This window comes from Cucurbita moschata, unplaced genomic scaffold (assembly GCF_002738365.1).
Source record: "Cucurbita moschata cultivar Rifu unplaced genomic scaffold, Cmos_1.0 Cmo_Scf00015, whole genome shotgun sequence".
Lineage (NCBI taxonomy): Eukaryota > Viridiplantae > Streptophyta > Magnoliopsida > Cucurbitales > Cucurbitaceae > Cucurbita > Cucurbita moschata.
Genome location: NW_019268531.1, coordinates 4,063,493 through 4,088,151, shown reverse-complemented (window position 1 = coordinate 4,088,151; position 24,659 = coordinate 4,063,493). Strand labels below are relative to the sequence as shown.

At 32.9% G+C, this 24,659-nt stretch overlaps 3 protein-coding genes across 6 annotated transcripts; 1 reads left to right on the top strand and 2 right to left on the bottom strand.

The window, feature by feature from the left end:
• Window positions 1-931: 931 nt before the first annotated feature.
• LOC111453540 lies at window positions 932-7,774 on the bottom strand. The gene is made up of 8 exons (XM_023094669.1): window positions 7,164-7,774; window positions 5,384-5,531; window positions 5,153-5,303; window positions 4,926-5,051; window positions 4,755-4,835; window positions 3,067-3,259; window positions 2,706-2,976; window positions 932-1,565 (listed from the first exon to the last, which is right to left on the bottom strand). Exons 1-8 carry the CDS (start codon window positions 7,353-7,355, stop codon window positions 1,318-1,320), a joined length of 1,410 nt encoding a protein of 469 aa, XP_022950437.1. The 5' UTR covers window positions 7,356-7,774; the 3' UTR covers window positions 932-1,317.
• Window positions 7,775-10,975: 3,201 nt separating this feature from the next.
• LOC111453494 lies at window positions 10,976-11,632 on the top strand. Its single transcript, XM_023094611.1, has one exon. It carries the CDS (start codon window positions 10,976-10,978, stop codon window positions 11,630-11,632), a length of 657 nt encoding a protein of 218 aa, XP_022950379.1.
• A 1,304-nt stretch (window positions 11,633-12,936) lies between these two features.
• LOC111453838 lies at window positions 12,937-15,936 on the bottom strand. Of its 4 annotated transcripts, none has more exons than XR_002712309.1 (4): window positions 15,559-15,936; window positions 14,562-15,293; window positions 13,376-13,459; window positions 12,937-13,296 (listed from the first exon to the last, which is right to left on the bottom strand). XR_002712309.1 is itself a non-coding variant. In XM_023095099.1 (2 exons), exon 2 carries the CDS (start codon window positions 15,290-15,292, stop codon window positions 14,615-14,617), a length of 678 nt encoding a protein of 225 aa, XP_022950867.1. In that variant the 5' UTR covers window position 15,293; window positions 15,559-15,936; the 3' UTR covers window positions 14,315-14,614. The 4 variants fall into 4 exon arrangements, 1 of the variants encoding a protein (XP_022950867.1); XR_002712310.1 differs by having other exon boundaries at window positions 14,566-15,293; XR_002712311.1 differs by having other exon boundaries at window positions 13,376-13,450; window positions 14,566-15,293.
• Between the last annotated feature and the right edge of the window lie 8,723 nt (window positions 15,937-24,659).

The following is a 24,659-nucleotide window of genomic DNA, read 5'->3' as shown; positions in this document are numbered from 1 at the left end:
TAATTCCAAAATCGGAGGTCTCTAATAAAAAAAAAAAAAAGTTTTATATAGCCTTTACAACCTTAATGATAAGTAACTCCCAAATTAGCCTTAACAACCTTTTAACCTATGATACATAACTCCCAAATTAAATGGGCTAGTAAATGAGCTTATGATACATAACTCCCAAATTAAATGGGCTAGTAAATGAGCTTATGATACATAACTCCCAAATGAGAAATACTCATAACCTCCATATTAAAATGGCTAGTTAAACCTTTACCACCTTAACCTCTGTGATACATAACTCCCAAATTAAATGGGTTATAAATGAGAAATACTCACAACTAACTCCTATATTTAAAACTAACTTAAATATGACAAACAAATTAGCTAGTTTCATAAATTCAGTTGAGTCAATTAAATGCAATTTAAAATGCATTTAATTTATCTCTTTCTTGAAGCTCAACTTTGCACAATATATAAGGGTAGTCTCCAACTTTTTCTAGAATTTCCTTTAATGAACTCATATATAAAGGTAGTCTCCAACTTCTTCTAGAATTTTCTTTAATGAACTCATCATAGCTTGAATACAAGTGTATAAAGTTTATTGTAGCTTCTTGGCGCTTGTCCTTGTAACTGGTCCTTGAGATATGAAAATTTTTTGGTCACGGTTCCTTCTTGAGATATGAAAATTGTTTGGTCATGGTTCATATCACTCGCATTATGGGTGAATGTTATAAATTACAGGAACATTGTACGGTGTTAATAAGACATTATGGGTGAATGTCATAATTTATAGGAACATGGTGTTGATAAGAGGAAGTAGAGTGAAAGATCCACAGGTGTGAAATCCATTATATTCGAGAGGAAATTTCGGATCGGAGAAGAGACAAAGATCCTTTTTTCAACTTAGAAAAAAAAAAAAAAAAGCCCTAAAGAGACATGAAAATCAAGAACACATTTCTGGGTAATCATTAAAATTATACTCAAAAAAGTTTTTCACTTCACAAGAATCACAAGCAAATTGATTTCTTGGCTATTCTCATAAAGCGAAGGAAGATGATCTTTACAACATAACATACATAAACACCTTAAAATCTATTAATATTACAATGGCAACCATGTTTTTCTATTCAACTACTGTCACAACCCCTATATTTAATCTACCATCCAATCTGCATCAAGGCTGACCATATGAACCAAACCAAACAGAACCGAACCGAACAGAACCGAACCGCCTTTCATCATATCATCAAATCGTTGTTTTGATCGACATCAAAGCAAACTTCAGAAAGAGAAAGGGGGAAAAAAAGAACAAATAAAAAAATGAGGTCTTCAGTTAGACCACACATGTACCAAACCGTTCTTGTTACCGGTATATATCTCGTTACGCTCTTCATCATAGAAAAGTGCAGTAATATCTTCCAAAGCCTCTGCAACTGTGTTTCTCATTTGTGAAGAGTTGCACTGATTTTTTGAGCTGCCAGCGCAACTGCAGTCGTCGACCTTGGGGTTTCCATTATTTGCATTGATCTTGGCTAGACATTTGCCAGTCAAGATGTTGCTGATGTTGATCGAACCAGCTGCATCGAAACGTAAATAACACCAAGTCAAGAGATGATCCGACAAAAAAAGACTAGTAAATTCAAATCTCCAGAAATTCCTGCTCAGACAAAGGCCACCCGAAACCGAAATTCAAAGAGAGAGAGAGAGAGAGAGAATCCCTAGAAATAACAAGGACAGATGCCACGGGCATAAACTTCGGCAAGGACTGATGATAAAGATGGGGAGAAAGAGACAGTAAAAGGGACATTTTCCTCCGACAAGGAACAGTGCTCCCAAAAGAAAACCAATAGCCCATCTTTGACAAGGAACCTTACACAGGAATGGATTTCCATGAGTTCCTGTAAGTGCCCTTCACCCCCCTACAATTGGAGACTCATTTGATGGGTTTCAGGGGGAAAGGTGCAAGGAAGGCCACATTCCAAAGAAGCGAGTTATACGAATCCCCTCGAAGAAGGCTTGAAAACAATCCCCCAGCTATCAAAACAGACGATACCCCACCCCTTCTCACAGGTAATTCTTCTTCAGATGTAACGGCCCAGATCCACTGCTAGCAGATATTGTCCTCTTTGGGCATTCCCTTTCGCCTCAAAGCTTTAAAACGCGTCGGCTAGGGGAAGGTTTCCACACCCTTGTAAATGGTGGTTTGTTCTCCTCCCCAACCAACGTGGGACATCACATTTGAGTCCAGGTGTGATCCAGGCACCCATTGAACAGGGAATCCTAAATAATAACAGGTAGTACGCTGGAATCCCACTAAAAACTAACTGGATAAGAGATGAAGAAACTTTCCCAAAGACAGTCATAAAAAACAGACGTCACCATATCTCTCTAAGTTCACAACATTTCTAATCCACTAATCAATGGTTATCATACCACAAAACTGACTGTCCTGACAGAAATAAATACAGATTTATCCTCAGTGAAGTGACTCGAGTGAGAAAAACACTAAAGCATGCAAAGAAATAAACAAAATAATCCCAACAAGTGTTCTTTTCACTACTATTTTAACATCCATACGTGATATGACACAAATCAGGAAACAATTTCTTGGCCAAAGAAAACAAATTTATAGCTCTTCAAATAACCACAGAAGCTATGTATTGATCAATAGTGAAACCAAAGATCTATTCTTGGTGCCAATTAAGCTTAAGAATTACCATTTCCTTCCATCCAATGATCCTCAGAATCAGCTTTGCAGTAGGATATAATGAGATCCTGATCACTAGTAATGTAAATGTTATTGGTATTGCAGTCTGGATGCCATAATAGGTGATCGTCAAATGATGTTACAAGCTCCCCACGAAAGTTCCAGACAGCCACAGTTCGGTTTCTAAAAGTCAGAAACAATTGGTTTTCATACAGAAAGATAAATGCTGATGGGGTCAAGAATTCAGTTCTGCTAACTTCCATCAATTCAGCATTACGAACCTACAAAAAGTGACAAACATCCATGAAATTACTTCGCAGATCAGCTCATGAAGTTTTTCATAAACATTACCAATCAGAATTTTTACTTACATCAAGTATTTGAAGATTTTCATTTTCTTGCTTCACAAGAAGTTTTTCATTAAATTGTTCTATGAAGTCCACTTTCTTGTTCCGATGAAGCAGATGGTTGAAAGCTTTGAGAACTGTGCCATCTTCTATTGATAGAATTTTAAGAGGAACGTGGCTACTGGCTCTATTGAAAATCAATAACATGATCCCAGGGCTACAACAATGAAAGAAAAAAACATCGTTAAATAAACACATAATGACTGTCTCCAACAAATTTATAGCCCAAGAGTTGTGGAAAGTTTGAAATTCTATAGTAAAAAAGACTTTTGTAATCAATTTAGTTACACGAAAAAAAGGACCAGAATTGTTTAGAGAATTAGCTGCCACAATCCATCCAAATCATTTGAGTAAGAGAGTGAGGGAAAAAGAAAAACTTAATTAATTTATCATTTTCTTATAAGACCAATTTATTGTAATCACTTTCTACTAATTATGTTTTTTTAGTGCAACAAATGGAGGTAATACATAATATTTACTGCAACGAATCATGCCAAAAACTTTTTGATGTCAAATTCTACGAACTGTTCTGTAGTTAACATCTGATGTGTTTCACCCTCACCAAGTTCTCCAAGGAAATTATATAGAAACCAACTTGGCCTAAGATGAGTAGCCCCACCTTTGTACAGGGGATAGCTTCTTTCACCCATAACGAGATAGCTGGAAGCCTGGATGATTATCCCATTTATACAATCCACATTAAGAATACCAGAATGTTTTGACTAATGTACAAAGATGAAGGTCTTAAAATATGATAACTTAACGGGGGAGGCTGACATCAATACTCAAAAATCAAGGTGAATATTGCTATTTTGGCTCTGTTTTTGACATCTATACTCAAAAATCTGATCATAAATAATGAAGGCTCCTCCCTTCGTTCTAGATCTGTTCTTGGACAATGAGAGCATCTCCTATCCTTGCTATCATCGACAACGGTGTCAATAGCAATGGAAATAGATGAAGCAAGGAAGGAGGAGATGGTGGTGCACAGTAGCCGACACCAATTGAGAGAGATGGAAGAAATAAAAGAGAGAAGGGGAGGAACGATGGGCACAGACACCTCATCGGAGGAAAATGCAAATAAAGGAAGGAAAAGAAACGAGAATAAGATAAACAACTCATATGTCCCATCATCAAAAACTAACTTGCTAGGTTATCGAACTAGTTACAGCCACATTCACTGACATGTCTAATCATTAAAAAAAATTAAAAATAATTTGCTAAGTCAAACTAGTTAATGTCACATCAAAACAGAGAGCTAGTGCTTCCTATTCACCACCTAAAAAGCACGTGCAGAATGTACATAAGGAATCCCATTGCAAACACACAATAGCACCATCTTAAAATTCAAACAAAAAATATAACACACGCACACAACAAAGGTAAGTTGATAATATAAGATTTATCGTATGCATCTAGGCCGAGGGTGCATAACATGGGTAGAAACACTATCTTCTAAAAAGGATAAATAAATTTAATTCAAAAATTAATAAAAAAAGCTAGGAATTAATTTCCACGCACTAATTTATCTTCAATTTTCAATAATTCTCACTTGTAATAATCATGAAGAGTCATCTAAAGACTAATTCGCTCATTGAATTATATTTGTTCCATTGCACAGAAACCAGGGATGGAAAAGTAGATAGATTTACCTGATCTTGATTTCTTGAACATGTTTATCTGATATAGAGTAAAGCATTGTATAGTTTTTCAGGTCGAACACCTTGTATATACTGGTGAAAAAAGATCGGGAAAAAGAAACGAGTTACAAACAATAATAAAATGTAACAAATAGGGGGAAAAAAAAAGGGGGCATAAGTTACCTATCCTGTGCAGAGTAGGTTAGAACTTTCCCATTAACATCATCAAACTCGACAAATCCAGGCCACTTCAACGATTCAGACTCAAAAAGTGCAAAACCTGCATCAGGCTTGCCCCTTCGAATGTATCTAGTAGATTTCAGGAGGAAATGTCAGCAAGAGATAAATATAAGCGTTGAACTGAAGAAATTGAACAGTCCAAAAAACACAAGCAATAGAATTTTACGCACTCAATCCTTGTAGATCTGCATTTCAAAGAGCTGAAGTTATCAGAAGCATAGACTGAAACTGTGATAAGTGAATCATTGTTCTTATTGTAAAACAAACTTCGAATGACCTCGTCAGGGCTGACATTCAAGAAGCATATTCTTTCATTTGTCTCTGTGCAAAAAATAACCACCAAATGTCATTCTGGAATTTTCATTTAATAAGAATCATTAGAGAATAAATAATGTAATTACCTCTGCTAAAAGCTGCACAAACCCCAGAATGTGCCAGAGCAAAAACAATATCACGTGCAGCAACAATTTCTATTACTTTTGTCCTCTTCATCAGAAAAGGTAAAACTGGAGAACAATGTCCCTTTGGATCATGAGTATCATATTCCTCCTGATACATTTAAATATTTAAATAGAAAGCACAGATAAATTTTACAAAGAAAACAACATTCATGATATTTATGTTCATTTCAAGCTTAAAGCGGAGACTTGAGTATAATTTTTTCCAATGTCAAAAAATCAGCATTTTTTTTTTTGAAGTGTAAGCTCAACAGCTACTTGGAGGGATGTCATATCAGCCCAATGTTATATACAAATCTCAGAAAGCATAAGGTTAATTTCTTTGAAGAAAAAATACTATTTTTATACAGCCCACAAAAGGAGGAGGCAAACTAAAGAAAGGGTCATCATTAACTGAAACAAGACCTAACGGGTAACTAGAAAAAGAGACATTGAACCTAATGAAGGACCAATATTTCTCAAAGACCTCTCGAGCCCTCTAAAGACTTTGTTATCCTCTCCCCAAAGGTCAAAAAGAACAGCATACACCTTGGCGTGCCACAAATACTTTCATTACCAAAGGGGTATACAAAAGAAGGGGGAGATAAGATATCTCCACACACCAATGGGCTACAAAAAGAAGGCCAAACTGGTGATGAGATAGGATGTTATCACAAACCAACTCAGAAGTAGACCAAGCAGACTCAAATGACGTAACCAAATCTTTAAGGAAAAAAAAAAAAAAAAAAAACCCTGTTGGGCACTTGATTATGCGAGCCTCCAAATGAGTGCAAATACCTCAATGGACCAAAGGATCTTAGCTTGACCCTTGAAAAAGAATTCTACATAGGAGTAGGCCATCTGAAGCTTTGCAAGGCCAACATCTCAAGAGGCATAAAGTATATTATGACTTATGGCAGATTCTTCCTGCTATTACATATTTTCTATACAATTTTACCATCAATCAATTGCCAACATCCAGGGTCTGTTAAAGCTGTGAATTATAACCGTCACTCTCAGTGCTCAACCTAAAGCAATAATAAAGTCATCCCTCGTGATTGAATCACAGAAATACAGCCCACATCAAGATATACAATCCATCTCCAATGAGAAGTAGGAATTTTTGGTGGTGAATAAGTAAAAACAGTAACCAAAATGACCAACAGATATGTACTAATGATGCAAACGTAATTCCCTTGAGGTGAGTGCCTATCATTCCCCAGCAACAACATAATATGAAAACGAAAATATTTAGTTCAGTTCATCTGTAGTAGAGACTCTAGAAAAGAAATACAAAGGAACCATTAACAACATATCAATTCAAGCAAACTTCATATTTCTTCTATTTAACCTGTTAGGGTATAGTTTTAAGACTATCAAGATCAAGAAACAACACTATGAAGTCATTTAATTGGTTCCATCGTCGGAAGGGGAAGGGCACTAAGTAAACCCCTTTAACCAAAGATAACACGACGCCACCATCTAAGACATCCTATAAGCAGTTGAGTACGTACGTAAAACAATATTTTGTCTAATAAACAGAAATGGAAAGGATGAAACAGGCATCAGCCAAAGAACAAGATATCCCACGAAGTAGGAAGAACTATAAGGTGGGCTAGGGTTAAAAAAAAACAACATCTAGTAGTAGTAGCCAGACGAAATGAATCAGCGACGAGCGAGACAAGTATGTATCGTAGGAAAGAACAGCCAAAAAGCACAAAATACAAAATGAAAAACAACTGACCATCAAACGCATGTTGCGAAATCTCTCTTGGGCATTACTCATACTAAAAGCACGATCGCGCTTCGAGCAAATCTCCCGTCTCTGCAGCTTCTTCACACTATTAACAAACCCATCAACCCGAGTCCGTTTCTTAGCCAAAATACGCCGACCAGAACAAACCCTAGGACTCGCCGAAATCCTCCTCCCTTCCATGAGTTTTCGCCCCTAACAACAACCGCCAACTTCTCCTCGTTCCAAGCAGGAACGAAATTCACATAACCCTCCAAAGAAATCCCCAATTACCAAAACAACTCGGGGTAACCAGAAGGTTTAAACCCAGGGAGGAATTCAATTGGACAAAAGAAGCCGAAAACGCGGCACGATCGAGGCAAATACAAGAGGTGGAATTGTGAAATCTGGAAACCCTAGAGCAGAGAAAAAACTCACCGGGAAGTACAAAGGGAAGATGAAGGGGAGTGTCTCCGGTGAGGCGGCGGAGTGAGGCCGCCGGTGCCGGAAGTTGGAGAGTGTCAGTAGAGTCCAAGTGAAGTCAGATTGGATTGAACACCTAACATCGTTAGGAAGAGACGAGAGGCGATGGAGAAGAAGAGGGGGAAGAGGGAAAAGGGAATAATAAGAACAGGATTTAAAATTCTAAATTAATATAAACACCGTATTTATCCTGCACGTGATCTGCACGTGATCTTCTCCCAAAAAATAATACAATAATTATTTATTTCATTTGGAGGTCTATATGGCTCAAACCCACTACTCGCAGATATTATTCATTTTGGCCCGTTACGTATCGTCGTTAGCCTCACAAATTTAAAACGCGTCTACTAAGGAGTAGTTTCCACACCCTTATAAATAATGTTTCGTTTGCCTCTTCAAACCGATCTGGGATCTCCTAATCCACTCCCTTGGACGGCCTCTTACACCTTTTGTAACAGCCCGAGCCCGCTGCTAGCAAATATCATCCGTTTTAGCCCGTTACGTATCCTCGTCAGCCTCACAGTTTTAAAACACATCCACTAACGAGAGGGTTCCACAACCTTATAAGAAATGTTTTATTCCCCTCTAAGGGGTGTCAACCATAGGTGTCAGTTAGACGTATTCTTGTAGGATTGATTTTTTATCCTGTTGTATCTCGTACCATTTTCTCCGTGTGTAAAAAACTAGGAATTTTTTACATTGGTGTTATGTGTCTTTTAAAACCGCGCGAAATTTTGCACTATTTCCTACATTTTCAATGTATTGTTTTATTTTTATTTTATTTTGTTTGTGTGTGATTTCGTCTTTTCGTCGCGGTCCAATTTCTGAGAACTTTAAAAGTTGGGTCGTGACACTAGATCGTAATATTATTCTGTCTCAACTAAACTCCTTTTTCGCCACCTACATACCGACATAGGTGAACAAGTAGAGTACACTCTGGACGCTCGAGACTACCTCAACAAAATAACCCTGTAATTTCAAGAGAAGGGGTATTCTCGTACTTAACTCATTGGTTACAGTCTTCTATACGACATCAGTCCACGATCCAATATTAGGGAACCTACACACGAGCAAGAGTTCTTGCTCCAAGACCAAGACATGTTTGGAAGAACAAACCGTCATTTTCATCCATTTCTATATAGTAAATATGACGCACGTAAAACTTTCTCACCATTTTAGGAAGGATTAAAGTTTATTGAGCAAAGAATCACTTATTTACGAAAATTATTAATTTAAATAAAATTACAATCAATAATTAATCAAATATTTTATGTAATAATTATTTTATATGTGTTATATAAATAATTTTTTATCACTATTTTAATATAACTATGTAATATTTATAAGTATATATCATTTAAAATAAATTATCCAACAATAATTAATTATTTTAATTATTTAAAATTAAGTAGTATGATAAAATTGTTATAAATATTTCAACAATAATAATTTAAATATGAATAATTATAATATATAATTTCTAGGTTAGATCTCTATTTTCATTTAAACAATAAAATTAATGAATTATTGGTTATTTGAAATAAATAAATGGTATTTAAATATTACTTGTTATGTAAATCATTAAATAGAATTTAATATACTGTTTCTTTTATTACTATTTTGATAAATTTTATGGTAAGATTTTTATTAGAGAATAATAATATTATTGCTGTAATATTAATATTTTCATTAATGTATTTAAATGATTTAATTGGAACTTTAATTCAGCTAATAAAATAAAAAGAGTAAATATTTTTACTTTTAATTGCTAAATAATTTTCAATTAGGAAATTACAATATTGTTAATTATTACGATTAAAGCCAATGTTTATTTATCCTTTGCCCGTTTTATATTTGTTTTAATAATATTTATAAATCTAATTATTTTAAGGAATAAAAAATTATTTATTCTAAAAAATAAATCAATTTAAATTAAGAATCATAAAATATTATCGCTAGCAGATGTTGTCACACTCGTTTCTTTCTCTAATCGATGTAGGATCTCACAATCCACCTCTTTTAGGTCCACCGTCCTTGTTGGCACACTGCCCAGTGTCATCCTTTCTCCTTTTCTCCATTCGATGTGGGATCTCATAATCCACCCACCTTCGAGGTTCAGCATCCTCTACTCGTTCCTCTCTCAATCGATGTGAGATCTCACAATCCACCTCTTTTGGGTCCAACGTCCTCGCTGGCACACTGTCCAGTGCCACCCCTTCTCATTTCTCCAATCAATGTGGGATCTCACGATCTACCCACCTTCGAGACCCGTCCTCACTAGCACTCGTTTCTCTCTCTAATCGATGTGGGGTCTCAGCGTCCTCATGAGACAAAAACGAAAATAAAAATATCAAAATGGACGTTTCAAAATAATACGAAAAGATGGTCAATTTTGTATTTTCACCAACACAAAAAAAATCGATTAAGAAAGTTGAAATTTTAAATTTTATAACCACGAAATACTAAATTCTCACTGTTATTTATTCATTTATTTTGTTAAATTACAAGTTTAGTCGTGTCAGTTTATTCAAAGATATTTAAATTTTAAAATATATATTTAATAAAAATTAAATTACCCATTACCTATAAAATTTGAATTATTTATCAATAAAATTAGTGATTTTTTTTAATTAGAAAGTCAAAGGATTTAATTTCATTAAGATAATCATGTGGCCATCGTGAGTATTTCTTTTTATACATAATTTAATATATTTCTCACGTTTATAACAATAGAACATTCTAATTGTTTTCTTCAATATTTAATTTAATTTTTAAATATATATTAAAAAATATGAATAAAATAAAATAAATATCATCAAAACAACTTGGTATTACATTCCAGATGATCAACACATGGGTCAGTATCCAATGGATGTGCTCGGGCAAGCTAAGATGGCTATATATCCCGAGGCATGGGACGACACCACAATGCATGGGTCGTGTTGTTGGGAACTGAAATGATAATAAGATCCGAACATACATGCACGAGCCCTGTGTGCGGCTGAACAAGGTTGGATTCCATACGAACAATGTTCGATTGGTGAAGACAAACCTCATCGACGGTCTGACAAAACCACAAAGCGGAGCTACAAAATGTGAATGGGGCTTGAGTTTTACTGGCGGCTAGTCGTGTAATATTTAAAATTTTAATTATATTTTTATTAATTTAGCTAAAAAAAATGGATTTAAAAGAGGAGAAGAAGAACCAAATTAAAGATGGGGAGTTTTTTCTCCATCAACTCCAATTAATTCCAATTAGTTGAGAGTTAGATCCCAATTTCAATTGCACCATAAAATCTCCAATCTCATCTCAATTTCTCTCCTAAATTCCGAGCACCGCCATGGAAGTCGCCTCCTCCTCCACCTCTACCTCAATCAAGGATTCCAAATCCACTAAATCCGTCGTCGACGAAACCGCACGCTCCCGGAGTCGCCGCAACCTCTGCATCGGAGTCTCCGTCGCCGTCGCCGTCGTCCTCCTCGTCGTCGTTATAATCGTCATTTTAGCCTTCACGGTGTTCAAGCCAAAGCGACCTATCACCACCATCAATTCCGTCTCCATTGACGATTTCGACATGTCGCTGAGCGTAGTCAGAACCTCTGTCGATTTCAACATCACTCTGGTTGCCGATGTCGCTATTACGAACCCTAACAAGGTCGGATTTAGCTACTCGAATAGCACCGCGTTTTTCAATTACAGAGGCGAACTGGTTGCCGAGGTGCCGATTCTGGCCGCGGAAATCGATGCAGGTCAGACCACGCAGATGAACATTACGTTGAGGATTTTGGCAGATCGGTTTGTGAAAACGTCGACGGTGTTCTTCGATGTTGTAGCCGGATCGATGCCGTTGAACGCGTACGCGAGAGTTTCAGGTAAGGTGAGGATTTTGGGGATTTTCAATATTCATATGGTTTCTACAACGTCGTGTGATTTCAGTATTAACATATCGGAGAGGAATATTAAAGATCAACAGTGTAATTACCATACTAAGATCTAATTAATTGTTTTTTTCTTCTTCTTCTTCAACTGATTTTGAGGTCGATTTAGGGCTGTTTTTACACTGTTCTTCTAATTGATTGGTTCGCCATTTTTGTTACTATTTTTGAACTTCACATCTCCATTCCTTACAGTTTGTTTGCCATTTTTTTTTTTTGACCTTTTATCACCGTGTCCATAGTACATCTACCATCTATTAGATCTATTGTTATCAATGTATTTTCTCGTTCACGTTTTGTAAAACATTTCTCTCAAATGTGATATTGTAAGTTCATGCATTAGCCAATATTATATGTGAAGCTCGAATCTCACACGACTAGCTTAGTTTTGCATTAGCCAATATTATATATGAAGCTCGAATCTTACACGACTTGCTTGGATTAGAACTTCAGCTTCCAAGTGTCCATAGTACACGACTTGCTTGGGGTTAGAACTTCAGCTTCCAAGTGTCCATAGTACATCGACCATTTTGGATGTCTGTGTATTTGGATTTCCACCACAACTTTATATTATCAGCTAGATACGGTGATGTATTTCCTCGCTCAAAATATTTTTCTCAAATGTAATTCAGACTCGAGCATACTTATCAGCTCATATATACGGCAATATTGCCTAAAAAGTTCAAACTAGTGTCGCACAATTGCTTTGTGATGCAATTAATTCATTAGTTTCGAAGATATTTAATGATATTTTTTTAGTTCCACCGTGATTTTAAGGCTATATTTAATGATATTTCTTTAATTATTTCCTCCTTAATTTTTTATTTGAAAAATCATGTGATTACTTACAATATGTTTTTCTTTTAAAAAAAGACTTTTTATTTTATTTTTTAAATTTTTTTTAATTAAACTTATAAATACTTGTTGTCTACTTTTTAGATAAGTTTTGAAATTTTAAATTAAGATTTAAAAAAATTAAAATTTTTAAACGAAATTTTAGATATAAAGTTAAATGATTTCTTAAAAAAATATCGATTTTAGATAAATTTTGTTCACTTTAGCCCGTTACGCCTCCGTCAGTCTCAGTTTACTCAGTTTTAAAAAGTTTTCGCACTCTTACACGAATATTTCACTCACCTCTCCAATTGAAACCTAATTATAGTAATAGTTATACATAAAGTTGGGACGAGTTTTAGTATGAAAACGACGTGACGTAGCATTGAACGCTTACAACTTCATTGTGTTGCAGCCATGGGAAACACAAAAAAACATCTCTTATAAGTACTAGTTTCATTTTCTTCTTACGAGCTTTTTGGTTTCCAGGGCCACTCGTGAGTGTTCAAGTCAGTTTAAGTATTCAACTTCGTTGTCATAAAACTCATAGGACCTTTAGGGTCGATAACTCAAGTTATAAGTTCTAGGCAGATGACCACCAATAAATTCGAATCCATTCCCACAAAGTCTTTACTTCATCCACTCCTATAACGACTACTAAACTAAGCCAACCTCGAGAAGTTTATTTCGAAGTCAATATTTAACTCAGCTAGATAAAAAAGTAATCTCCAATGAAAAGTAACTTAGAACTATCAAATCTTAAAAGTTAATGAACTTTCAAGGCCGTAAGTATACCCGTTGTTGACCGTTGCTACTTTCTGTCTGCACAAGAGAAGCGAGCAACGCCCACGAACGCCTAGGAGAGAGAATCCGACCGCCACCAATCCCTCCGCTGTTAAAAAGAGGCAGCCATCAGGTTTTAACAATGATAAGTAACGAAATGGGAAGGCAAAGAATAGGGCTTCACATACCTAACACTTCTCATGCCCCATCATTGTTAATGTAAGCATCATCACTTTCTTCATCTTGTTTGCATCAATCCATTTCTGGAGGACCTGAAGAACAATTCAGTTCTAATATTCTACAACAGAATCATCCTGGGAGTCCCAATCATCATTCATTTTCGGACACCGTATGCAATCGAGAGATATCAAATGAACATAAGCTCGATGAATAGAAAACCGACTAGTAATCCTATGTCACTTCATCTGCTCGAGACTAGCAAACTGTCTCGATTCTCAACAGCTTGATGGTAGTTTGATTCCCACAAGCTTAAGGTTTCAAATTAATACGAAAAACTGAAGAACGTTCGAATCATTAAGGAACGTTCAATGTAAGAGGGTGGGCTAGAAATGGTACAATCCTGATAGAACAAAAGTAAACCGACTAGTAATCCTACGTCACTTCATATGCTCGAGACTAGAAAACTGTCCCGATTCTCAACAGTTTGATGTTGGTTTGATTCCCACAAGCATATTTCAGTCTTGAACTAATTTGTGATGAAATAGCTAAAGGTTTCGAAGTAATACGAAAAACTGAAGAACGTTCAAATCATTAAGGAACATTCAATATAGTAACTAATTCAGGACGTTCAAACAGAAGAACGTTCAAATCATTACGAAAAACTGAAGAACGTTCAATATACGAAACACAACAGTGATACCAGTAACCAATTCAGGATTTCTATAAGTGCATCTTTGCCTGGGAGCTAAGGGTTTCGAAGTAATACGAAAAAACTGAAGAACGCTCAAACCATTAAGGAACATTCAATATAGTAACCAATTCAGGACGTTCAAACTGAAGAACGATCAAATCATTACGAAAAACTGAAGAACGTTCAATAAACGAAAAACAAAAGTGATACCAGTAACCAATTCAGGATTTCTATAAGTGCATCTTTGCCTAGGAGCTAAAGGAAGAACAGTGCCATCATATTAACAACTTGCTGATAAGGTTAACAAAAGAACAAAAGAACTGGCTTATTGGTCAAGATCACAGGACTTCATCCAACCCGACAAGCATGTTCATCAAAAAAACAAGACTTCCAAAATTTACAATAATCGATCTGCTTCAGCAGAGATTATGCCAGTCATATAATTCAGTACAGAAACGTCAGACGTTCGAATTAGCAAGTAATTCATCTCAAGAGTCAGTTACCTACATTCTTCAATGCAATAATCATCAGCAGCCAACCAGAAGAGCACCAAGATTCAGAACTCGAGCTTTCGGCACAAACCCAAGTCCAAATTGCGCGATTTTCTCGAGGGCTTAACAGGCGCAGCGGGACAAGTTTGAGCAATCCCAGTTATAAATGAAGCAGGAGGGGTATTACAATCAAGAGAATCAGTATGGGAGCTTGTGATCATAGCAAGAGAAGATTCAGCCTGATGGGAGATAATCAGTTCCAAGAGATTTTCATAAACAGCCTCCAAGAGCTCACTATCAGTAATGGTTTGTTCTTCTTCAGATTCCACGAACTGCAATGAAGAAGAAGAAGAAGCAGAAGAAGAAGAATCAAACTGAAGGCGACGAGCAACAAATCCAACAGAGCCACTAAAACACTTTCTACACACAGGAGCTAAAGCCAAATGAGCAGGGCCAGGGGAAAAGGGATCAAAAACACCATCCTTGGGAGTGCGAGGGCTACAAAGAGGAGGCTCTAAAGGATCAGAAGAGCTCAATACAAGAGCTCTGCTAGTCACAACCTGAGTGAGTGGGGATTTTGAATCAGAAGGAAAATCGCTACTCTCTCTATCGGCATCAGGCGTTGAAGGCTCAATCGGAGCTCGTAGCTCAACAATCTCCGGCTGAGCTTCGTCTTTACTGCAACATTTGCTCGGCGAATGATCAGATTCCTTAGATTCATCAGTACATCGCGCAAAATCCATCCTGAACAATCGCGGAACAAATGAATTAAAAAAAAAAAAACCCTAATCACAGCTAGAGAGTGAAAACGGAGAATCGCCGAACAAAAACGCGAAAACATATCCGCAAGAACACCAAAAACAAGGAATACGATCGAAAAACGCAATGAAAATGGCGAAAAACTTCTCGGAAATCGAAGATTTCATATTCAAACAACATCGACGAGGCAAAAAAAAATCAAAACCACTGAAAAATCATATGAAAAATGAAAGAATAGAGAGAAAATTACCTGGCGCTGCTGATTAGAAGGAATCAAAGTGAAGCCGGCGACGGAAAAGGGAAGAGGAAAGCTTAAAGTGGGAGATTTCGGCTCGAAAAACTAGAAAAACTCGAAGGGAAATGGAAATGGAGTCTTTGAAGAGTGAAACTGGAAACTGTAGATCACAATCCATCGAACGGTCATCTTTAATCTTCTTCCTCTTCTTCTCTCTCTTCCAAAATCCAAAACGGTTGAAAGAGGGAGAAGCTTTCGATCGATTCGGGTGGGATGAAATCTTGATTTTTGGTAGAGTCGAGATTTTTTTGGAATTACAAATTGTGATCTTCTCCATTACAATTTTCATTTTAACTTTCAAAATAAACAAGCTTCTATTATTAAATTCATGTAACAAAAATTTGTATTGAACATGAACATAATGAAAATTTGTACATGAACATAAACATAAGAAGTAAATTTGGGATTAGGGTTAGTAAAAAAAAAAAAACAAATCATAAACGAAGAACAGAAAATTAGGGCGCAAGTTCAATAGAAATGAAGAACATAAAATGAGAAAAATAAATAAATAAAGATATTTAAAAATGTATTTCAATTTTTTTTAAACGGTGCTAGAATTTTTAATTTTGTATCGATAAATTTAATTTTTTTTAATAAATATTTAATTAATAGAGTGAATTTAGTCTGAATTAAAGAACGATTTTAATATATTAAACATAAATTAAAAGTTTTAAAATATATTTTAAAAAAGTTTTGTATTTTATTCTAACTTTTAATATATTCTCAAATTTATTTTTTACAAGTATTTAAAACATTTGAAAAGTTTTGTATTTCGATATTGAATTTAGTTAAATAGGGTTACGATTAAAACCCGACCCTATTTTAAAGATTTTTTATTTGATGTTTGTAACCAAAGATAATACTGTGTTAGCTAGCTCCTTAATTTCGGGTTGAATGAGTTAGTTCATGGAGTAACTCGAATATAATTCACAACCCAACCGAACCTAACGTATAGAGGGGTTGGGTTGTGAACTTTATTCGAGTTATTCTGGTCACCGACTCATTCAACCCGAAAACTTGAAATTTCGAGTTGGTTCAAAAGATTCTCCAACCCAATCTGATCGGTGTAGTATTACATGTCAATCATTATTGAACTATATATTCACCTTTTCGTATGCATAATGTCTACAACAAACGTCCGAAAATTGCATGTTAACATTTCATCATATTTCATATTTCATATTTATTTTAGTATATACTTTAATTATGTACATAAAAAATGGGCCATTTGTTTTAATGAATTTCATTTCATTAACCTTTTTATTTATTTTTTATATACTTTAATTATGTACATAAAAAAATAAAATTTATAAAAAAATTTACTATTTTCATGTATGGTAAATAGATTATTAATTTTTCAAAGTATTATTTAATATTTGAATATTAGCCAAAAACTACGTGAATTACATTAATAATCTCACAATTTTAAGAGTAATATTAAATTGTAAATAAAATTATTAAAATTACATAATTAAAATCATTTCAACTGCATATTCAATAATTGGGTTATTTGAGTAATTTATTTATAATAAAAAATAAAATGTTAGCTCATAAAATATTTATTTATTTATTTATTTTTAAATATTTAACTATAATTTGGGTATATTTTGAAAAATTATATTTTAAATAGGTAAAAATAATTTTAATATATATATATATATATATATATATAAAAGTATATTTTAAAATTAACAATAAATTTCAATTTATTTTTTCCAACCCAACATAATTTTACGAGAACTCATGAACCAACTCAATCGATAAATTTTTTATGAACCTAACCCCATCTAAACCGTATATAAAGAACTCATGAACCAACTTAATTCATAACCTAATCCAATCTAAACCGTATATAAAGAACTCATGAACCAACTCAATCCATAAATTTTTTATGAACCTAACCCAATCGGTATAAGTTGGGTTAAATGAATCAGACTTTTTGAGCCGATCACCACCCATAATACTAAACTCATCCACTTTAATTATTAAGATATTTTATTTAATTATTAAGATATTTTATATATAAAAAAAGAAAATAATAATAATAATAATAAAATAAACATGAAAATGAGAAAAAATAAAATAAAATAAAATGTTGGGCAAGATGGGCTAGGGTTAAGAGACAAATGGGCTCAGCCCAAGCCCAAAAGGTTATTTAAATCTTTTTCATATATACCATTTTAATTCATTAGAAAATAAGGAAAAAATTTATTTTTTAAAAATAAAAACATTAGAATTAAATATATATTTGCCAATCTCAATTAAATATAGAAAAAAAATTATTTAATTTACAAATAAATATTATGACACGTATTCAATTTAATATTTATTAATTTATTTTAATATTTTGACGACGACTTTACTTGATACTTCTCCGTCAAGGAAAGTACGAAAAGGAAAAGAGATAATAAATAAATTGAATGGACGTAAGAGAAGAACGGCTCTTCATGACCCATCTTGAAAAACAATAAATATAGCTAAGAAATACGGTATAAACAAAAGAAAAAGTTTTTATGTAGCGGAATATAAACATAGAACGACGACACGTACAACTTATTCCATTTAATATATTTTTAAAATTTTTGATGATTCTCGATCTTCAAATAAATTATTTTATTCGTTTCGTTGCCATCGTTAAAATAAGTAAACGATAATAGGTTAATTATTGTAAAATAAATTTACTTGTAATTATTATATTAATAATTAAAACTTAATTAATAATTAAAGAAATGAGAGATGACGTCTTTATTTAATTATTGATCTGACAAAATTCATGTGGAAAGAGGGAAGAAATCTTACTATTATATTATCATATAAAATAAATAAATAAATAAATATATAGTTGGTTCGTAGAATCTAGACATTATTATTATTATTATTATTATTATTATTATTATTATTATTATTATTATTATTATTATTATTATTATTATTATTATTATTATTCGGGATTTAAATTTTCATACTCATATTTGTTGTAAAATAAAAACGAACTCCTTTTGTGATTTGTAACATCATTTAACGAACTATCTGTATTAAATTTGGAACCCGCTACTATGGAATTGTACAATTGGTCGGGTTTATAATGATATACTTGACTATTTCTCGGTAGAGTCCATTACAGCTTAAGAACTCTATCGTTATTACTTGAAAAAATATTAAATATTAAATATAATTTTTTTTAATAAGTTTGTGGATTTTTATTTTTAAAATATACAAAAATTAAGAGTCGTATTTGATATATTTTTTTTTACTTTAATAGGCATATTTTCAAGTTTCAATAATAATTTAAACGTTTAACAAAGTTTTAGTTTTACGGTAGTTTTAGATGAAAATTGTATCAATAGATTTGTTAGAGTGGTACCTCGGCCTCTTTAAGAACACCCATGCCCGAGTTTGAACTCGATTTAGGGATATACAATTTTTAAGAAATGTCGCTATTTAGTTGTCTCAAAAATAGAGGGTTGGGTTGGGTTGGGTTACCAATCCAACCAACCCGAACTTTCGGGTTGGGTCAAAAAAATCCCTCAACCTAACCCAACTCGAACCATATACACCCGTAGCGTAAAGCAAAGCCACGAGAACTTGTGCTCAAAGAGGACAATATCATACCATTGTGGAAAATCGTGTTCATCTAGCAGCGTTAACCAAAAAATTTAAGGATATTTTAAATTTTTTTCCTAAACAGAATCACGAGAGTCTTAAGGACAAAACTTGTAATTTAAGTTCGGGTATATTCCAAACACATCACCATCATCAGGTGGTGTACATTAGTGATATGCCCAAAACCAATTTGAATACGCAATCACACTCCTATTACCCATAGAAAAGAGATATCATAGCTTTTAAAGTTGTTGATATCTTATATCTCCAAAACAATTTGTTTAGATAAGTTACGGTAAATTTTACATTGTTCGATTTACGTATTTATGATTGACACGTCTTATGAGATTGAATTTATGTCGTTTGTGGGACAAAGAAATCTTCTAGCTTCGATTCTCGATCTACAAGGTTAATTTTGACCATAAAATTTTCGCTGGATCAATCTAGGGCAAATACCGAGTTTTGCCTTTTTGGAGAAATATAGTTGTATTCTTATAAAAATGACTCTTTTGCCCCTAAAATCATTACATACCACAAGATGACTACGAGCATATGATATTCTCGTGTATACTTATGATCGTTCACGTGCACGGCTCAAATTTTGCAAGAAAAATCTTAAATTCAAGGGAAAATATGCATCGAGGTGACGTTCACACTCCTAAATTTAGATCATTGTTTGTTTTTTAAGTGAAAAACATGTATTTTTGAGTTGAGGGTAAGAAAGTCTTTTAGCTAACTGGCTACGGAGAAAACGTTTAAGGGTGTTGTTGAGATATTGTATGTTCAATTTTTTGTCTTCGGAACGAAATTTTATGTGTTTGTTGAAAGAGCTCGAGATTTCGTTAGCTACTAGGTCTCAATCTCAAAATAATAAGAATGTTTGTGGGTCGGGTTGAGACATTTGTTAGGCCTAACCCAATTGTTCACATCGTAAGTTTTTTTAGTTAAAACGACCTTAATATATAATGAGCCTAACTCAACCGAGCCCAAATTTTTTTGAGTTGGGTTGGTTCGGGTTGTTCGAATTATTTATTCGAATGTTTGTTTTTAATAAAATATAGTTTTTTTTTTGCACGTTTTTCTTTCTTGAATATTTGTTGGTATCCGAGTTCAATTATTTCCCTTTGGCTTTAGTCTCCTTCTTTCAATTCAAATGGGTTATGATTTTCTCATTTATATGAGTTTTTTCTTTTGTCGGATTACGAGCTTTAGTTCTATATTCCGAACTTATTCGATCAATAATTTTCGGTTGATCACAAGTCATCACGTTATTTCTTTAATTAACAAAAATATGGGTCGAAGACGTCTGAATTGCACTAAACTTAAAAAACGTTGATCGAATCTGCAACCAAATCAACAAATTAAGGGTTGATCCTACGAACTAGATCAACAAGTCAAAGGGTAATCATGGACATGATCAACAGCAAAATTTGCTCGAGAACATCGGTTGGGAGGGGAACAAAGTATTCCTTATAAGGGCGTGGAAACCTCTCTCCAGTGTATGCGTTTTAAAACCGTGAAGCTGATGACGATACGTAACGAGCAAAAGCGGACAATATTTACTAGTGGTGAGTTTGAACGGTTACAAATGGTATCAGAGCCAGACACTGAGTGGTGTGCCAACGAGGATCCCACATGGTTGGAGAGAGGAACGAAACATTCCTTATAAGGGTGTAAGCCTCTTCCTAATGGACGTGTTATAACACCATGAAGTTGACGTAACAGGACAAAACGGACAACATATCCTAGTCGAGCATAAACAATTAAAGGTTAAATATTTGAGATGACACTCTTGTTGTATACAAGTTGAGTTACTCCCACCATCCTTTAAATCTCTACAAAAAATAGTACTTTAACCGTATATTCCCACCATTTTTTTCACGACAAGAAATTAAGAAATTAAAATAATAAAAAACTATTTTCTAACAAATTATCATTTTTGAAACTACAAAAGGTTCTTTCTCAATCGAATCAGCTTGTAACACATGAAATGACGATCGAATCGAGTCTATTCAATTTTGTAGATAAATAGTGAATGCTTGTTGAATATTCTTAATCTTGGATCGTGTAATAAGTCCAGTTGGAACATTTGGAACACCGTGATTCTTATCAACAGTACTTTGAGACAAACACAAAATTTATAAATTTTTTTAAAATTCATTCAACCTTCTAAAAAAAAGTATAAAACGAATATTGTCAAAGCTCCGAGGCCCATATGACCTTTTTTATTTTTTAATTTAGAGGCTTTTACGACATAAAAATGTTCGGGGACTAAAATGAGATATAAACGCATCTTATTATTTGTTTTAATCTATTTTCCAATAATTACATCAACTTTTCTTTATTCAGAAAATAATGATAAAATGTCACTTATCACTTATCAGCTGTGTGGTTCTCATTGACAAAGTCCCACAAACGACAGACATTATCATCCACCGGTCGCTTAATGTCTTCTAAGGACAAATTTGTAATTTCCTATTTCCTATTTTTATTTTTATTCACCTTTTAAATTAGTGCAATTTTTTATTTTATTGCATTTCTCGAAAATAATTTATTTTTTATGTGGTTCATGTCACAAATTTTTTTTAAAGAAAAAAAAATAAAAAATAAAAAAATTATTTTCTCCCTCGTCCCATTCGCTCATCACTTATCCTCTTCTCTTCTTCTCCAATCGGATCATATTAGCTATTCTAGACGTCATGTTGGTGTGTCGTATTAGTTTCTTATTTATAAATTTTTATATTTATTTCATTATTATTATTATTTCAATTTTCTCATTTTTTTTTAATTTTTAATTTAGTAGAAATCTTTTTTATTTAAGAAATAAGATATTGTTAAACTAATAATAATGTTCAAACAACCAAAAATAAAATATATTATAAATAAAATAAAATAAAATAATTTTATTTTAGAAATTATTTTAAATTTTTTTAAATTATTAACGAAACATATTCTTTATCTATTTATTCTGTTCCCTTTTTGTCGCAATCTGTCTTTCATTAAATTATTATTATTATTTTTATTTTTATTTTCTTTTTAAAAAAACATAAAAGTGAAATTTTTTAATAATTCAATTTTCTCGGGTACACGTGTACTATTTCCTTTGGCTTCGGAAAGCATCTTTTATGTTTTATTTTTTAATTATTAAAATAAAATATATTAATTTTTTAAATTGATAAGATATCATTTTAAATATGCAATTATATATTTTACTTTTTTTTTATTATTAGTTATTATTTAAAATTATATAAACTTTTAACGTTAAATTTATAAAAATACTTTGTATGACATAAATTTTTTAAAAAATTCAATAATATTTTTAAACTTAAAAAAAAATAAAAAATCTAAAATATACTCTTAAACTTTTATACAGTAAATATTGGATACGGACCGTTATTAATTATTTTTAAAATATTTTTTAACCTTCAAAAGGGTTTAAAAAATTATTAAAAAATGTCCGTGAATTTTCAAAAGTTTAATGCATTTAAATTTTTTTTAGAATTTTAAAAATATTTTCAAATTTTTTTAGAAAATTAAAAAAAAATCATTAATACCACATCTAAATATGAATTTTCAAAAATAATATTAAAAATAAAGAGTATTAATATTATTATCTTTATTTTATATATTCCATTATAAAATAGTGGATCCAAATTATTGTTGTTATTTGGCCCTTACATTTAATAAATTTTTATTTGACCCTTCAATATTAGTGACTCTTCGAGCGTAGTTGTTTGTTGAGTTCAATCGATCTTAAAAGACAAGATTATGATAATGAACACAACTTTTTGGTCGAAAGTGATTGCTCGATATTACCATTTCTGTTCCTATTTGGATCAAATTAATCCAAATTCGAATTTAATTATGTTAAATTGATTTTAAAAAATATATTTTCTGTTAGGATACAATTATATATATATATATATATATATATTAAATTACATAAAAAATATTTATTTATTCTCCAATAAAATTTAAAAATAATTTTTAACGGTTAAAAGAATTATTTTTTAAAATATATATTCAAATTGAATGGTAAATATTTGATTAAAAGTTTGAAATAAATAAATAAATGTTTTACTTATTAGAAAGAAAAATTTGAATAAACAATCTGAATTAATCAAACCCAACATTTTTGTAGTTGAGTTGGGTTGAATTCATTATTTAAAGAGTGTTATTTGGGTTAAAAGAGTTGTTATTTCCGTTAAAACAATCTGAATTATTCTTGTAACAGCTAAATCTCACAGCTAGTAGATATTGTCACTTGTCTTTTCTTGTAACAACTCATGTCTTTTCTTGTAACAACTCAAGCCCACTACTAACCAATATTGTCCAAACCCACTGACTCCTCTTCTGACTTTCCCTCAACTATATAGAATAAATAAACTTAAATCCAATTTAATTTTGGACATTTTTTTCCCTGAAATATTTAATATTAATTAATGAATTCCCATGTTCTTTAAGGCAACTAAATTATTTTCATAGGTCCACGTGGCGACATAATATAATATTCCAATTAAAACCTTAAAAAATTAGTTATAAAAAATAAAATAATAGTTATTATTATGTACCTTTTCCTTTTCTTTTTGGTTGTTGGTTTGTTCTTAGTACACATCATCTCGTTTGAGTCATTCACTTAGCTCAATTATTATTGCACTTTAAGTTCAAAAGCAATAATTCAAATAAAAGGAAATTACATTTTTACCCCTAATTTTAAGATAATAATTGTATTAATTTAATCCTTTATTGTAATTTTGTATTAATTTTAAGTGAAAATGGGTATCGTTTAGTACTATTTGAGCGCAAAACTAAGATCGAAGTCAAATAGGACGAGATCAAGGCATACCATGGACCAAAATGTTCGTGAGCTTGCCTCCGCTAGAGCCAACTAGGCTGAGTCCTAGGTGGGCTTATCAACCAAAGGGTGTGTTCATGTTGTAGATAATTTGTGCGAGATTGACCTGATGAGAGAAGTAAGACACATATTACCCTTTTCATATCTTTATCTTCCGTTGAAAAATCAAGATTAAGACAAGAGCAGGAGTTTCGTGGAAAATATAGCACGTTTCTTAGATTGGAACTGATGACTTATGCCTATTTCTTAGGGCATTTACAGAGTTTGACTCTACCGCTTAGTTAAAAAAAGGGTCGGAACTAATCAAGATCAATAGGAAGTCCCGAAATTTCTTGACAAAGTTCATGGCATGACGATCCATATGAAAGACAGGTTTGTTGATGCATTCTCCAAACTCTGGATGAGTTTGAGGCCTCTAACGCCTTTTTTTGAAGACTTTTTGTTACGTCCCTCTCTCTATCGGTCTCGCTTCTCCCTATCTGTAGAGGGTGAGGATGGCGGCTTTGATTGGGCACCCCTCAAAGATCCCCAGGAAAATCGGGCTCGGGGGCATTTTCGTCAATAGAAAGGAACGACAGATAAAACATTATTGACTCTT